Genomic DNA, 18,480 nt, shown 5'->3' on the forward strand with positions numbered 1-18,480 from the left:
CAAATATGAAAAATATTCTCAGCTTGCTTTTCCCACACAAATTATGAATAAATACATGTTCATCACTTGAGGAAGGATGTTAGCAACGAATAGGCTTTCCGTTAGTTTCCTCGCTTATTTCATTATTTGTACTGTGCATATTTTTCTCTCCATCTCCACACTGCCAACACTGTCTCTTTGGAAAATAAATAAATAAATAAATAAAATAAAATACATTAGTTTCCTTTTTATTTCTTTCACTATTGTTTCACTGTTCTGTGACTTTGCATTTTGTCACACAAGCATGAATTAAACAAGCAAATAACAGAAGTCACTAAGCCTGCACCAGAACTTTTCAGTACAAGACTTACCACCCATGGTTTATCACAGAAGTTATAGATGGATTCCAGGGAGTTGACGCTAGGGATGCCTGCATACTGCAGCCCAATGATCAAGTTTCGGAAATCTTCATTTTCTGCCATACTGAATGAATGTTGTCGAACAAGGACAAAATCAGGTCTGAATGACCTAGCAAGGAAAATTGATAATAATTAATACCCAAATTGTTTCTGAAAACAGCATCTAATAAATACTGTGACTCCATTAAGTAGAGAGACAAATTAACATGGCTTTTCAGGTTGTTCTGCCACTGAAAGAAACATCAATTCTGAGTATCACAGAATCACAGAATTTCTAGGTTGGAAGAGACCTCAAGATCATCAAGCCCAACTTCTGACCTAACGCTAACAATCCCCACTAAACCATATCCCTAAGCTCTACATCTAAACGTCTTTTGAAGACTTCCAGGGATGGTGACTCCACCACTTCCCTGGGCAGCCTGTTCCAGTGCCTCACAACCCTTTCAGTGAAGAAGTTCTTCCTAACATCCAACCTAAAGCTCCCCTGGCGCAACTTTAGCCCATTCCCCCTCATCCTGTCACCAGGCACGTGGGAGAACAGGCCAACCCCCACCTCACTACAGCCTCCTTTAAGGTATCTGTAGAGAGCGATAAGGTCGCCCCTGAGCCTCCTCTTCTCCAGGCTGAACAAGCCCAGCTCCCTCAGCCGCTCCTCGTAGGACTTGTTCTCCAGGCCCCTCACCAGCTTCGTCGCCCTTCTCTGCACCCGCTCAAGCACCTCGATGTCCTTCTTGTAGCGAGGGGCCCAAAACTGAACACAGTACTCGAGGTGCGGCCTCACCAGAACTGAGTACAGGGGAACGATCACCTCCCTAGCCCTGCTGGTCACACTGTTCCTGATACAAGCCAGGATGCCGTTGGCCTTCTTGGCCACCTGAGCACACTGCTGGCTCATATTCAGCTGACTATCCACCAATACTCCCAGGTCCTTCTCTGCCTGGCAGCTCTCCAACCACTCCTCTCCCAGCCTGTAGATCTGCTTGGGGTTATTGCGCCCCAGGTGCAGGACCCGGCACTTGGCCTTGTTAAACTTCATGCAGTTGACCTCAGCCCATCGGTGCAGCCTATCCAGATCCTCCTGCAGAGCTTTCCTACCCTCAAGCAGATCGACACATGCGCATAGCTTGGTGTCATCTGCGAACTTACTGAGGGTGCACTCAATGCCCTCGTCCAGATCATCGATGAAGATATTAAAGAGGACCGGCCCCAGCACCGAGCCCTGGGGGACGCCACTAGTGACTGGCCTCCAACTGGACTTGGCTCCATTCACCACGACTCTTTGGGCCCGGCTATCCAGCCAGTTTCCAACCCAACAAAGCGTGCGCCAGTCCAAGCCAAGAGCAGCCAGTTTCTTAGTTTATTTCTTAGTTTATTTCTAAGTATTTCTTAGTATTTCTTAGTTTATTTCTATGTATACTGGTTCCTGAGCAATGAAAAAGATAAAGCAGGCAAACACCTCTGCCAGAAGCTTAAGCAAGTTCTAATGCTTTCCTTTTAGGGAATATTTTTACTTTCACAGCTATTGTCAGTGTTTTAAGGACAATAAGAAAGAGATGAAGCAATCCTAATGCCTGCAAAAGAAATCATCAGAATTGGAGGTAATCAGAGTTCAACTTTTGATCAAGATACCACCCCCCATCTGAAATTTAATCATTTTTTCTTGTGTTGCAAAATTCATTAATTCTTGTCCTCTGACTATGCACCTTTGAAAATAGTCTGGCACCACCTTCACCTTACTTAAACTCTGACATCTAGTTTAAGTAAGGTGACATCTGACATCCAGTTTAAGAATTGACATCTAGTTTAAAAAGGTTACAGAAAATAGAAGACATAACACAACAGGTGGAATTCACTCAAACTTGAACTTGAAAGATTCTCCTCTGTATTCAGATTTTATAGGTGGAAAAAACACTAACTAGCTTAAAGATATCAATGTCTTGAAAAAGTATAACTGTGGAGCAAGTGCCTGTCACTTTTTTTTTTTTTTCCTCTTAATCCCATTCAGCAAAATTCTGTCACAGGAATTTCTATGATTTAATTAACTAATATTTTGCTCATATAGAAAGTCATTTTGGACATCATATCAATAGAACATAAGAATTTTAATCACAGTATTCAGATAAACCTTTTTAGTAATATGTTTACAGTCTGTACTCAATATAAATTTTCACACCAGTGGGACCAGAAATTTCTCCTATTTCTCTTGACAATTGAGACAGAAAAAAAGGAATGTGCTGTATATGCTATTGGCTGACCCATAGTTAATGTTGACTCTCAAAGAACTTCCTTAACTGAATATCCTTCAGTATCTCTGCATTCCTTAGAAACACAAGAACCATACAACAAGCTTCAGGCAACAAATTTCCCAAACCAACAAGGCTTAACGCAAGGTAAAGACTTGCAGATACCTGAAGAAACAGAACTTAGAACTTTTATGAAAAAACTCCCCCCCCCCCCCCAACATGTTCTGTATCTCCAGAAAAGTTATTTGTCATGCAAATGTAGAACCGCTCCCATCATGCCTGCTTACCCCTCTTACACCAGAGAGCACACACATATATGCAAATATCCCACACAAAGATGAGTGCAATATCAACTTCAGGTAGCTCTATTTGGTTAAATAAATTTGATTATAAATAAAAGTGATAATACTATAAAATCCTGCATTACCTCACTATTAGAGTTGCCTGATGACGTGGTAAGATTTCTCTGTTTTTTTAAGAGCAGTAATTTTAAACAGCAGTTTTATTTTTTATTTTTCTCTCTCTCTCTTAAACAAATATACATCATTTCAGATGCTGTTTCCTTGAGGTTCCCAGCTCTCGTTAAATATTGACATATTGAGATCCTAACTGGGCATCGATACTTATGTTCTGTTTGGAAAATTCTCTACAGCAAAGCCATTAAGGAGCAAGATTTCTTGGCTCCAAAACTTCATTCATTGGGGGGGGGGGGGGGCGGGGGGAGAGGGGGAAATCAGATCTGTTACTCTTCTAAGGAAATAATCTTGTGGATTTGGCATAAGTGGTTGTTACATTAAGCTGCAATATTTTTAAAGCACACAAGAAATTAAACAGCTATGAGTTTTAAAGCATAAAGTATGCTTATTTTCAATATTTTTCTTCTTGATTTTTTTTTTTTTTTAACATGAAAAAGTAAAAATCTTCAAGTCTTTTATTTGGACAGATGTTGAGCAAAAACACAAAGTTACTAGACATGCTATATGCAGTCCAGCTCCCTGAACTCTTTCCTGGAGATAAACCTAAGTAGGAAACCACCAGATCACTGTCAGCAGTGTGATCTACCTTTCTATATGCATTCAGCCAAACTGTTACACTTAAGCCATTAACTGCACTGACCAAAATCAGAGTAATTCCCCAGTTATAGAACTGTCTGAAATAATTTTCCTAATGTAAATTAAGCTTTTACTTTGCCCTGATTTACTCCTGTTTCCCTCCCTACATTTACAAAGCTGAACATGTTCTCTCTGGAGGAAAATAAATAAATAAATAAATAAAATGGTGAAAAGACCTCTGACTTCCATTGGAATAATTCTTTTATGGACAAAATAACCTAATAGGAAATTATCTAAACTGTGATATTACAGTAACTATCCGGAAAGAATTCATATGACTTGGTCCATGTCAATAGAAAACAGCAGGCCCTGGGTGGGAGCTGCAGCCCATGGAGAAGAGCCCACGCAGGAGCGGGTGGTGTGGGGGGAGCTGCCACCTGTGAGGGACCTGCATTGGAGCAGTTTGCTCCTGACAGATGGAACCCATGGTATGGACCCACATGAAGAGCTGCTGCCCGTGGGAGGCCTTGTCACATGACTTACTCCACTGATCAGATACTTTTCATGGCAAAAATCCCTATTACCGTATACAAAAAACAAAAAAACAAAAAACAAAAAAACAAAAACAAAAAAAACATTCAGTATATTTTACATGTACATTTACATTATGCATGTAAAATTACATGCAAAACCTATTGCTTCTTGCTCTTATTGTATTTAGTTTTCTTACCTGACGACTTTAGTGCCATTCCGAAATACTTGGATATCCACCGCATAATTGCCATCAGCATGGGCTATCAAGTTGATTTCTGAAAATTCTGCCTGTGAAAAGAGGACTCGCATTAGTCGGTCTGTTTTATTTTACCTTTATTTTCCTAAATCCCTTCTGTTAAGTATTAATATCTGAACAGCTGACAATATATAATTGGACCACAATGTGCACTAAGAGATCTTCTTAATTGGATCTTAATCCAATGGCATGCATCATATATGAAGCAATCGAACAAATTAGAAAATATAAAGAAAGAAAAAAAAATGCATAAACAAAGACTGTGGGGTGGTAGAGATTTATTTCCTTTGTATGGTGTGCTATAGAAATTAATCAAGGCACAACAAACATTTACCAAACATGCTGAAGCAAATAGCACAAAAGCAGTGTTAAGGTAAATATGAGAAACAGAATATTTTCTTATCACACTTAGTATGTTTTGTTTTTTCTTCCCTTTCCTTCACATATTTTACTCCTTTCTATTTATTTTATGTGCATTTAGTCTTCTTCCTAAAAGATCAGTTGCTCCTAAACAATTGACATGCAAAATTCACAAATAAAGGATTTTTTCAAAGTATCTTCTCACACTGGAAATGTGGCATTTAAAAGGAACCAATTCCATACTCTGAATCTACAGTTATTTGAAATAAAAGAACAGGATGTTTTTCATTTATCCACAGTCTTTCATCAGCTTAGACTCTCAAAGCACTTTACAATAACATTACACAGCAGAATAATTGAAATGCAGCCAACTGTCTTCTAGTGGATAAATAAAAGTGTCTTTGCTATCCTAGACACTAGTACAGAGTAGAGACTGTCAGAATTCTCATTAGCCTCCTCTTGAAAAATGGTGTCACTGAAGGCCTTCCTAAGTAAAATCTGTGTAAGGCTTTCAGAATTAGTGTTCATTTAAGGCAAGTGTTGACTCCTCTATCCACCATTCCAACTCAACAGTTTAAGTATGTGCTTGATTTCAAGCATGGATGATTCTTCATTAAATCTTATACATTTATATACTTTCTTGGATCAATGTTTTAAACACAAAGAGCAGATTTAAGACTTTGTAAAATCAGTGCAAATGATGAGAGATTAAAATATTTGTATAAATGCTGACAAAACGTTAATAAATCATTTAAAAATTAAGATTGACAACTAATCTCTCCCATTCATTTATTACATTAAAAAATTACATGGATTCACAGTATAGATTTCATACTTTAAAAACTTAATATGTGATAGAAAATATTTTAGATTATAGGTAGGTTGCTGTAAGCAGTATACAAACAAAATAATGCCCTTCAGTATTAGGAAAAGAACACTGAAGTTACTAACTCAATTTATTTGTACACAAACAGTAAAGGTGTCAATGCTTTACAAAGTGTTTAATAGGGTTCAGAAGCCTTCAATCTATTGCTGATTAAAGGTGGTTTTGGTCCTACAAAGACCTTATGAAGGAAACTCTAGGCTTACACAGTGCTAGCATTAAAGTGTACGTGATGTCAACTGCACATTCTGATTTAGATGTGAGTGGTATTTTGGAACAAAATAGCTTGCCTCCTTCTTCCCCTCTCTCAATACTCCTGAAAATCCCTGCAAAGCAGTTCCAAGTTGAGAACAGTGCAGAGCTAGATAGTACAGCATTAAAGTAATTTAGATAAGCTGGATCCACATTGCCAGTGATATTTTTGCCTCACTCCTTGAAATTCCAAATAAAATTCAACCTTTTAGTGTTCTACCCAATTTGAATTTTTTTTTCTTTTTTACTGAATTACAAAGGACTACATACCTATTTATGCATATATGCATGTACGTGTATATATACACACGAGCACATAAAAATAACATTCAGATTAAGTCATTTAATTACCTGTTCAACCTTTATGTCATATTCTCCATGAACCTTTTTTCCACGGAAAGCCTTGGCCCTGCAAGAAAGAAGGAAGACAGAAAATCAAGGATATGTATATCCGTAATCAATAGCTGCATAAAGCTTCCTTTATGGCCTTCAGTGTCTTGAAAATACACGTATATACTAAAAGAATACACATTTTGTCCCCTTTATCATCCTTTTGTCCTTAATATCCTGTCACAAACTATTTTGTGATTCCTGCAATCACCCAATATGAAGTACATACTAAGGTGTACTTAAATACATATTTCACAGTTACTAATATGAGTACCATTAACAAGATGCAATCCTGCTTGCGTTAAAACCGACAACATCAATGGAAATTCACTTCAGTGTGAACAAGATCCTAAGCAACACCACTCACACTAATCTTTGTTCACTTAATTTATTTAGAAAAAATGGTTTATTGGAAACATTATGCCTAAAAATTTTCAACTGTTTTTAAAGGAAGTATCATAGGTACTGGAGACTGTTGTCACTAAATTTGCAAGTGATCAATTTACTAAATAGTTTTGCTTTTTCTAGATTGTAACTTGTGGCAGTGTAATTAACCTGAAAGAGAGATTACCAACTGTTAAGCACTGTGATTGCTTTGATAAAACAGAACTGAATTAAATGGTCCAAACCTCAGGCCTCACAAGCAATGTATTTTGTGTTTTATGTTTATCTAGCATTTATTTGTTTTGGAGAAAACAGAAATGAAATAAAAACCTGTTGATAAAAGGGAATTACTCTAACACTCTGAAGCTGGAAAAGGGTATCAGTCTCTGTAACTTCTTTATTCAAGCCAAAGTTTAAAGTACCTTTCCCACTTTTATTAATAACAAGCAAAAATCTACTCTACATAATACTCTACTCTACAAAATAAAACAAAACAGAACATCTGCAAGTACTTAAAACAAAACAAAACAAAACCCTATTTTGTCCATTTCAACATTTGACAAAATGCTATTTATTCAACTTTATTTTATATATTTATATTCAATTTTATTTTATTTATATATTACATTCAATTAAATCTACCTCATCAGTGAAAGTAGCATATACTCTATAATAAAAAAAATCACTGTTACTTTTCAAAAATCCTTTTCCCACTGAGATTGAGAAGAGTTTCACCATTGGTTTCAGCACTGGAAGAACTAAATTCCATGATAATCAACAGAAAACACTGCCTTAGGCAACATATTTCTTAACGATATTTTATATATTTTGGATAACTGATGGTAAAAAACAAAGAAACTGTTTATAATGAAATGGTATATAGAAATATTGTTCAGCAATTAATTCTGTATGTATATGCAATTGCTAAGAAGATAAAAATGAAGAAAATATTTGCATTATTGGTTTATACTGTTTTCTTTTAATTAATACAGATGAGATACTAAGTTTTAAATCCACTGTTTTATTACAGATGGTGTCTACTGAGGATAACATTATCACATATTTTTGCCTGTAAAAAAAAAAGTAGAAGTTAAATACACTGTATAACAAGTCTAACTTAAAGAAATAGTACTCATTTTTTTTTCCCAGTTTGTTCTGAATGGTAATTTGACCATATAGAGAGACTAAACCTCCTACAGTGCTTACCCTAACAAATATCAGCAATTAATTTCTTCTTCATGACAGGAAATGGAACTGAGAAACCACAAAGAGCCAAAGAGAGGCTCCTCTGTTCTTTAGCACTAAGCATTTATTGGAATATGCTCCAAACATTAGTTAAAGTGAAATGTTATCCCTTTAAATTCACTTTTCCTACTTCAACATCCTTTAGAGATGAAACAACCTTTAAAAAACTAAATTCTGGCATGATTCACATTTCAACAAATGACTTCAGCTTTGAAAATAAACAGCAATAGTAAGTACTGAAGTTATGCCATCTGGGGCTTGAAAACAAATGTGACATTTAAACATTCAGAGAGACCTAATTTCAAATGAGCATTAACCCACATTTGATAAAAATGTGTAATATTCAATAATATTCTCCAAATGTTGAGCCGCAAACTGCAAGAATTTATCTAGATCTCTCTAAAAATACATTACAATAAAAAGTCATGCATCTAATTTCAGAAGAAACTCCAAGATATTCTTAGTAGGAGTGTGCTGTGAAATAGAACCTAGTTTGCATTTTACTTACTGTGCTTAGGAAATATAGTCATACCCTGCTTGAGTTTTTTTCCTATTTATAGTCTTATCAGAAAGACATTTATTACCTTATTAATTACCTTACTTTTTTAAGAGAAGATGGGAAACAAAATGATATGGCATTATTCTTTTGCAAAAAAAAAATAAAAAAAAAATCACTTAAACATAGTTTGAAATTCCAGTTAAACATTATTACTCTCAGTACCAAGCATGGAATGCCTGTGTATCAACCCTGGGAGCACCTCAGTAGAAAGAACATAATGCTTTCATGCTCAGAATCTCTAGTCAAGGCGTTTGAGAAGAGTACAAGGTTAGCTGTCAGTATGAGTAAAGATAATATAACAAATGTGCCCCAAGTCAAGTAACATTTGGCTGCCCATTGCTGATGATTTTTTAATTGTTTGTAAGGAAGAGAAGGGAAGAAAGCAGTACTGTTATTCATATGGAAGTCCCTGTGTAAACAGTTGCTTTCCAAAGCCTACATGTAAAGAAAACGACCAGGTACTACTATGAATGCTCCTTACTAGAGGTATTAGCATGAACTCTTGCAGTCAGGATCTTTTCAAAATAAGTGAAATATTTATATATTTATTGCTTCACAATTCATTTTCTGGACAAAATCTTGAACATTTAAAATTAACCAACTATAGAATATATAGTTACCATAAATACATAAATATATAAGTACATACATATATGAACTGATGCTACTTAACTTTGGCAAGGACAATGAATAAAGTAGTGAGCAATAAAAATGTTTCAAACATATTAAAAAAGGCCTGAAATGTTTCTCTCAAACTACACAGCATCTACATAAATTTCCACAATATCTTACTGTGCCATGAAACCAATGACGTAAATGAACAAAGCATTAACACAGGTGCTACATCAGCTGGCAACAAAATCAACAGGAAAATCATTTGCTAACATGCAATAGATTTAGACCAATTTAGTTTGCATTCTTAAATACCACAACAGAGTTCACCAGCAACAGCCTTATTAAAGTCAAAAGCATGCATCCGGCAAAAGAATGGGTTCCAGTCCTACAGACTACTGCTCATGTATGTAAATCTCTTATTTACACAGCTCTACATATTCCTAAACACAGCAATTTGCCCTTCTAGTCAATTAGCACAGTGCTGGTAGTCTAATTTCTGTACAATGTACACAGGATTCAGATCAGCTTAAGCACTGATTTCTGGGCATGCCTGAACAGTGGGAACTAATTTCTGTTCCCATCAATAAGAGCTTTGTATGCTCAAAAAACAATTAATATTGCCAGCTTACTACAACTGGGCAAAAGTTTATTCACCAATTAGAACAGTAGCACCCTCTAGAGTACAGAAATTGCAGACTGTCAATGTGCATAAACAGCTTAATTAACTTTGAGCACGGTAACTTACGCATACATACACCGCAGTCTCAAATAACTGGTTCACTGGAATTAACAAATGCATGTAAAGATTTTGGCAGAGTGTGACAAAAGCAGACAGATTTCCAAGAACTTAGCGTCTGGATCACTAGCCTCAGACACGGAATAGAAAATACTGAAGGGAAAACAAACCCAGTCTTCAAGTTCAAGTCTGGTTAGCAACAAAGATTTTTGCCACCCTAGTCAATCAAAATACCTGAAAAGAGAATTACTAGAAATAAAGCCAAGCACTTGTGGTCCTACTGTATATTAGGACATGATGAAGTCATCTCAGATGGCCTAGCAATGTTAGAATATTTCACATAGGTAGTTCTGTCAAGCTAATAAGATTCTTCATTGCTGATCTGCCCAGTTATACTGGGGAGCATGGAAGCACAGTTACTTGCGCAATTCAAACTTAACAGGGCAGTACAAAACATCTGTAGGAAACAATCCTGCTCTGGTGCAGGACTTTCCTTCCTTGACTTCTGTAACTTGAACCAAAGAACTTTCTGTTAAATATATCCTAAAAACCAGATCTCCTCACTCCTCCATGCAGAGGCACTCAACTGTCATACCATTCCTCATTCCCTTTATGAGTGATGACAAAGCTCATGAAAAGGAATTTTTCAGCAGAGGATTTTCCTGCCCAAACAATAGAGAAGCTGCCCAAAGAAATTCAACTCTAAAAGTGTTAAAAATATATATATATATAGAAATATAGAATCCAAGCCTATTAAGTGGCAAATATTCCACTTCCCTTCCTGTGCTGTGTATCCCCCTTGCTGGAAAGTGGTGTGTTTTTGTTTGTTTGTTTTCAGTTGGTTGTGTGGTGGTTTTTGTTTTTTTTTTTTTTTCCCCTCATAATTTATTACTAGTCTTTGTTTCTTTTTCTTTTTTTAAACAAATTATCCTATCTCCTTGGCATATATCAGAATATTCATCTTTTTTACTCTGATGATATAAACAAAACAGAACTATTTTTCTTCTTTCACAGTGCAGACCTACAAGCCCAAGAACCACCTCTCTGTTGCTTTAAACAGGAGCCCTTCTATTTGTCACTCTGTTCTGTGCCTGAATACAGTATTTTGCTAGAACTCTAATCAAGAGGAACATGCCTCCTACTCTTGAATCTCTAATTTGAGCTTAAATTTGCTGGTTTTTCAGAACAGCATGCTTTACTGAAAATGCCTAATTTTCTGCCCACTCAAGGTTAAACAAGTACTTTTTCATGACCAAATGCTAGACTGCCTTTCTGTTTGTCTCAAAATCCCACACCTCAGATTATGTAATACTTACCATTAGCCCTATACTGTGGAAGATTTATAGTCACGATGTAATTTCTGTGGGTTTATTTTGTAAATTAGATGACAAATGAAAGTATTTTTAAATACTTTAAAGAATAATCACTAGAAGACCTCATACTTGATGCAACATATAACCTTTTCCAAATCTGTTAGACTCATTGGAACAAACAATTACTACACATTCCCAAGTATAGATTCATAAGAATACTTTGTATTCTGAAGAAAAAGTCCAAACATTCATATAGAAAACCATCATTAGCCATATTAAGAAATATTATCACAGAATCACAGAACTTCTAGGTTGGAAGAGACCTCAAGATCATCAAGTCCAACCTCTGACCTAATGCTAACAGTCCCCACTAAACTATATCCCTAAGCTCTACAAATTATTATTGTTCTAAATACTGCTGGATGTTTTAATGGTTCCTAGGACTATAAGACAAACTGCATATCTGCAGCAGTTATGATAAGTTCCTTAAACTTATCTATGTAAATATAAATCAATATGAAAATATTGCAGGCTAGACTAATAAAGTTAGATTTGCCAATTCCAAGTCCCTAACAACTAAAAGTCTACTCTTTCCAACTTCTCACTCTGCTGACAACAAAGATAAATGAGGACAAACAGATAACAAACAACTTTACTATTCAGAAGGTAATGCACTCTGTCTTGAATAAATGGCAAAAATGTCACACAAGGAAGCCACTGTTGATTGTTCGATAGAAGAAAAAATAGAAATAACATCTAGTGATACTTTTCTTTGCTCTTTCCCATTGAAGTAAAGAAAGTAAACTGATACACTAATAGAAAGTAATTCCTGACAATATTTGAAATGCCATAAAAAACAGTCTGGAGTGAAAGAATTTTTGAGACTGAATCCATACTACTGATAAAATCTTCAGCAGAAATTTATCTGCCTTTCATTATTTTCTATTTACACTGAAATCTCTAAGGCTCTAAGTTTTAAATGCCTCTCAGCAAGATGCATGACTGTATGTGATATGAGAATATATGAATCTTTTATGCTTGCAGACATTACCAAGTGATAGTCATGTATAACATGCTGGGCTATCATGTTTGAAATTTCATCTTTGGGAATCCTACACTTAGTACAGAATATGTACCTTAAAAACCTCTCCAGCTAGTTTCGCTCCTGTGCTCAACCCATAGATGAGATTCTGAGTGGGTTTATTTATTTATTTATTTATTTATTTTTAAGTCAACATGAGGTAAGAGAGAGAGAGAGGAAAGCATGCAAGATACGTATATATCTGGAGAGAAATTGATAAAGAGATGCACACCTTTCAGCCACAGCTCGTAGTTAAACGAGATTAACTGCAACATCAAACCTTCAACCGTAACATCATACCTTAAATCTTCAGCCCTACACGCAGGGACAAGACTCAGGGGAAGCAGTGGGCAATGGGAGGAGAAGAGATAAGAGCCAGAATACCCTGTTGGAGATATACATGTACTTATACACACACACACAAACACTCACAACACAATCACAACGTGGCCTCTGCAGATGATGACAGTGATGGTACAGGCAAGACAGTTTGTGTTTTTTTTTTCCAGCTGGACCCCAACAAGCATTTAATACCCATTCAACAATGTTGTGGCCTCACCAGCTCTGAATTGGATTTAAATGAGCAACAGATTAAATGATTTTTCACAGACTGGCAGCTGCTTTAATCATTGGCTCAGAGATCCTTTCACTTCCATCATGTAGAGCTGGACATTACAATTCTATTATTTAGTTGATGTTACAGGAATACTTTACATCAAGATTCCAAACAGTCAGTGGAAATGTCTTCGATTTTTTAATCTTTTTTTTTTTTTTAATGTAAGCATAACTTATCTTTAGATTTAAGACAGCTGTGCGCTGCCCTGTTTCTTCAAACAGATCAATTAGAAACCCTAGTCTTTACAGCTCATAGTCATTGATGCAGTAAAGAAAGTATATGGCTTTTGCTGCCCTCTTCTGTAGAAATAAATATATATCAGATTGGTGAAAAAAAAAAGTGTTACCAATCAAGGAAAAATATAGAACCATGGTCATCTCATTGTTTTTGTGTCTTTTAAGGTTTCTACTGTGGTATCAACCAAGCCATGTAGGAGTCAAAGGCAGGAGCTGAGAACACAGGAAATGCTTCATTATCATTACAGTTACATAAATATTTGTGCTGAATTATGGATGTTATGCATGATAGATAGTCTAAACCTTACCTGTACTTAGTTTTAGATCTGCTAAACAAAGCATATTAACGGCAACAATATGAACAGTCTCTATGTATTTAACACAGGGTTAGCAAAAAAAAAAAAAAGGAAATCAATTATCACTGATGTCTAAATGGATTAAATTACTAGTAACTGTTGATGCTTTCTATTTTCCTCCCTTGTTATTCATTTGAATTAGTGAATAACATTAAGGTACTTTTTGCACATGCATGTCCGTGAGGGAGAATACACACACTGAGTCTCCACTGGCTTCCTGAGAGTCTCTTCTAAGTGAAGCTAAGATTCCCAGTGCACTAGAAGCTGGGTGGTACACTCCAGTCCAATCGCCCCCAACAAAGAAAAGAATTTCATGCACTGTGCTCAACAGAACAAAACTATTAATTTACCAGTTATTATGGAAGAATGAAACACACATTTTATATACCCACTAGCTATGGAGGAAGGTCCAGCATGTTTCCATGAAAAAACAATTACTTCAGGATATTGAAGCTCCAGTAGCCATCAGAAATACATTCTACTGAAAATTCTCAGGACAATAAGGGTTACCACGAAAATAGAAAATTTTGCCAGTATCAGTTTCCGTTTTTTTTTTTTTTTTTTTATTTGTTTCTAAATCACATTTTATGCCTGATTCTGCAGGGAAATACACAGAACGGTGCAGCAGGTTACCAGAACTCCTCTTATCGTTGGCTCTGTTGCTCTACGTGCAGCATCTGGGATGGAAAAATGAGGCAAAAGTCCCTGCTGGTTGGAGATGGTAATGCAATGCTGTGTAATACAGAATATATACTATTCTGACTGAGCCAATAACTAGGTGGATGATATTTTTTATTTATTTGCCAGTTTCATGTACCTTCCTATATTCTTTGGTCATAGTTTTAAACACACTAGGACTTTTTTTTCCTAACGAATGACCATTAGAAAAAGTTCCAAACTGGATGCTATAACATTAGTAAGACCTGAAAGAATAACACTTTTTAATTAACTCCTACATAATATTCACAAATGAGTTGTTCTGAAAATACAGCAAGGAATACATTTTAGCAATATTCCAACCCTTTCATTAAAAGGAACTGTCTCTTCTGCTCAGAATTAAGCTTTCCAAGTATGCTATAAAACTAAACTAATTTTAATGGTGTACTTACAAGTATAATCACACATAATTTTGCCTGTACTTAAAATATCAACATCTGTTTTACTGATATTAAAATCATCAAGGAAGTCAAATAATTAAGAGCCTGTGTTCCTTAGGACTCTCAGTTTTCCACTATAGATTAGAGAATAATAGAATTTTGTCTGCTGAGAAACGCAGAGAAAGCACTGCCGAAGTTAGTGAATGAATCTGTTCTCTACAATAAATTAGCACCACAGCTAGTACACTAGCCTGAAAACATCATCCACCTCTTCCCTAAATGAAGGCAACCTTGGAAGTATGGGCTTTAATAATTCCTGTCCAGGAACAGTCTGAAAAACTAAAAGACAGGTAAAGTCTAGTGCAATCTGTAACACAAAACATACCACAAGCCTCAAGGATGTTGTGACAAAGGGGAAGCTATTAAAGATGAGAAGCATAACCAAAATATATGATAATAAGTTTCATGAAAGTATTCTCTGACATGTTGGGGGTTTTGTAAGCAGCTGTGTGAACCCATTTGCTTACAGTGTATCTAATTAGAAGCCAAATTGATTAATAAATAAAAAATATTCCTGAGTGATATATTAATTTTGGTCATATTGCACATTGCTTTAATACTAAAATCCCACAATTGTTCACACCCTCCTCATTTATTTGCAAAACAAAACTGATCTGAATTTTCAGTGCTTAATGAAGACTGGAATCAGGCAAGTCCTACACTGCTGCAATGTGTGCTGTACAGCTGCACAGGCTACTCTGAGCACGGTCTGTACTGCACCCAGGCTGTATTCAGCTCTGAAAGTGGAGCCATACACAATAGCATGCTGTACCTCAAATTTCAGATTTTGAAATTCAGCAGTGTGCCAACCTCTTGAGCAGAAATCTGATGAGGCTCTGTTGCAAGCCCCCCTGCAGTCCAGAGCCTAGCTAACTGGCAGTACATTACAGCTGCGAGGAGCAGAAGCATCTGCTGAACACAGAACTGTATTCCAACTTCTCTTCCCCTTCACAGCTGAATACTGTTCATCTGTTTTTTTCTTTTTTTCTTTCTTTCTTTTTTTTTTTTTCTTCACAACTAAATGCTGTTAATTATCATGTAATTGTGAGGGTCACTGCCATTTTTTGGCAGACTTGAAATAACTAGGACACAAATAAGCATTCTCTTTTGACATATATTAAAACATAGCATTATTGTGATAATTTCACAACTGAACAATTCGCATCTATGGGACTAATTCCTCCAGGGTCTATAGGGGTGAGAACAGGACCTGCTCTCTTTTGCACACAATAGCAAAGGTTGTTCCAAGTTCTCGGAGATTTGAAGAGATCTTCCCTCTAGGAGCCGTACTGTGGAAAGAGCACTCTAAATGTAGTTGGCAACGTAGAGCACATTAGTCAAGGATGCCCAAGAGATGAACTGAATCCAGCCCTACATCATTTTGTGGGCTACACCCACCCACTTCAGTCCCTAATGGGAAGTGGCTCACTTATGCTACTAGTCACCTCTCCACTAATGGATCCTTGGGCAACCACAAGTCTGCAGTCCATGGCACTGATTCATTTGGATGGGGAGTCGTTAGAGAAAAAGACGGGAGTACTTTTCCCATGAAGATACTGCCATTTGGCAAAGAGCTAAATAGCAGGCATGTGCAAGTCCTTGTTACGTAATATCCAAAATCTGCAACTAGTTACTGGTAAATATTTTTGCTAGTGAATTTATGACTCTGGGCAGGGATGATCATCCCGGTGAGTAAACAAAACATGAACAAATAACACTACTCAGAGTATGAATGTTTTCTTGGTTATTCTACAATAAGGTCTGTTGGGACAAAAAATCAGGATGTGTTGAAAACCTTTCAGACTCTGCGACCCACTATATTCATACTGAAAGTTAAGTTAGCTAAAGAAAGAAATGCTGCTACACTCATTCTAGTTTGCTACCATATCAAAACAAATTAGTCTGTAGTTATATCACTGATTGCTTTGAGACAGTTCTCATATTAAACTCACACATAATGGCAGACTGCCACTCTTTTTCCTAAAATCCTTCTTTTTTCTAGTTATGAAATAGGAAAACAAAACAAACAAAAAGGAACAAAGTGAGCAAGCAATCACTAAATTCCTAATGGCTCAGTGAAAACAAAGTCACCGGGATTTGCAGATATGGCAATTAGCACTTTAGAAGAAAATCAGAAAAAGAAAAAAAAAAAAAAAAAAAGTGACTACTTTTAAGGTCAGCATTTTCTATCTTTTTTTCCTGTATATGCCACTTCAGAAGCCCATTTGTATCTTCAACAGCTGTTTTCTGTAACAATCAGCAACAAACCTGATGAGCATTATGCTCAGAAATTCCATTTTAAGATCCTGTAGCCTGAGTTTCTCCTTTCTCACACACTGCTCACTACGTTCCATTGCCCAGAAGTAAATTCAAAAGAAATTCATTCAGACTGTTGAGTTATGAACAGAATACTGCATGTTATTTTTGGTAAAGACTTATTAGTGGATTATTTTTTTTTAATATACACTGGCATAATATGCACTAATGGTATGCAGTGAATAAGGACAGATGCTTTCATCAAGATTTAAGAGCAACCAAAAACATTATTAAAAACTTTTCATAAAGGCTGTAATGATTATGGATGTTTCTTCCAAATGCCTTGCAAAATCTGTCCACTCAAGAAGAATTACTTCAGTCAGAAATTCTGCACTTTACATTATTTTGTATCTTCGGTAATTTCATTAAATGTAATGGTATGCCCAATTTCACTACTTTTCTGGAAAAGGACAGCATAACAAACCAAAACGAATTTCTACAATGCCTATGTTTGTATAATAACGAATTTCTGTAAATGAACCTGAGCTTCTGCACAAACTGCTATCTATACAGAACAAATCCAGAGCAGGTTTCCACCGACATGTTGGTTAAACACTGCCATCTGCTGGGTAGACTTCTCTGTGAACTGATGAAACCAGAAAAAAAAACAACTTCAGGGGAAAAAGTACATTAGACTAAAAAAATAAAATAAAAAAATGAACCTATCACAGCCCAGGCCACAGTGCAGTTTTTCACAAATTAAACAGAAACAAGACTAAAGTGCTGGAAAAAATTCCCAGCTCACTTTGGTTTTACAGTTTACCTAAGTCTGAGAGGCAGAAAAAATGAAAACTTAAAAAAAAAAAAAAAAAAAAAAAAAAAGCATATTTATTTATGAAAAGTATGAAAAGAATAACAACTAGATTAGATTCCCCAAAATTAGATTCTCTCTCCCAGTATGGAAAACCTCATGATTAAATTTATGCCATGTACAGAAGAAGGGAAAATTGTACAAAAGTTTATTATTGTGCATTCAAACACACAATAGAGAAGTATTGAAAACTATTCCACAGTTTTGTCCAAACTAGACTCTATTTTGCACTTTTCTGTTGAAGATGCTTTTGATTGGTAGGGGTTAATACTGTTCTTTCCCTCGGAGATATTCCATACAAGGCTGTACTTATACTTACACTTGCAAGGTACTGCAGCTCATCTGTAAGTACAGTGCATAACTTCTACAGAATTAATGCTTCGGGGTAAGACACAGTGCACTCATTTCCCCTTCCCTGTCACAGAACACATTTCACTTTCCTCCTCACTAGTAAATATAGCATGTTTACTAAAACACAAGCCAAAGAGATACTATTTCAATAACTAAAGGCAAAAGAACAGAAACACTGAATAGCAGAGCCCTGCTATGCACCTATTCCCAGAAATCTTAAAATCTTGAAGGAACATGATTTAGTGTAACATTCTCATCAGTGCACAGACCAACACCATTCAAGATACCACAGAGAGACTGAAAGGACCACCTGCTAACCTCTGAATCTTAATTTCC

The 18,480-nt window shown here is 36.0% G+C and overlaps 1 protein-coding gene across 2 annotated transcripts in view; it reads right to left on the reverse strand.

The window, feature by feature from the left end:
• SYN2 (synapsin II) overlaps window positions 1–18,480 on the reverse strand; it is a 181,893-nt gene that overhangs the window by 107,175 nt on the left and 56,238 nt on the right. For both annotated transcript variants that reach the window (XM_084292741.1, XM_084292740.1), the window contains exons 2-4: window positions 6,330–6,387; window positions 4,424–4,515; window positions 351–507 (exon numbers count right to left, since the gene is read on the reverse strand). In XM_084292741.1, the coding sequence (XP_084148867.1) occupies window positions 351–507; window positions 4,424–4,515; window positions 6,330–6,387 (307 nt within the window). The remainder of the gene's footprint in view (window positions 1–350; window positions 508–4,423; window positions 4,516–6,329; window positions 6,388–18,480) is intronic.

This window comes from Netta rufina, assembly GCF_964035555.1.
Source record: "Netta rufina genome assembly, chromosome: 10".
Lineage (NCBI taxonomy): Eukaryota > Metazoa > Chordata > Aves > Anseriformes > Anatidae > Netta > Netta rufina.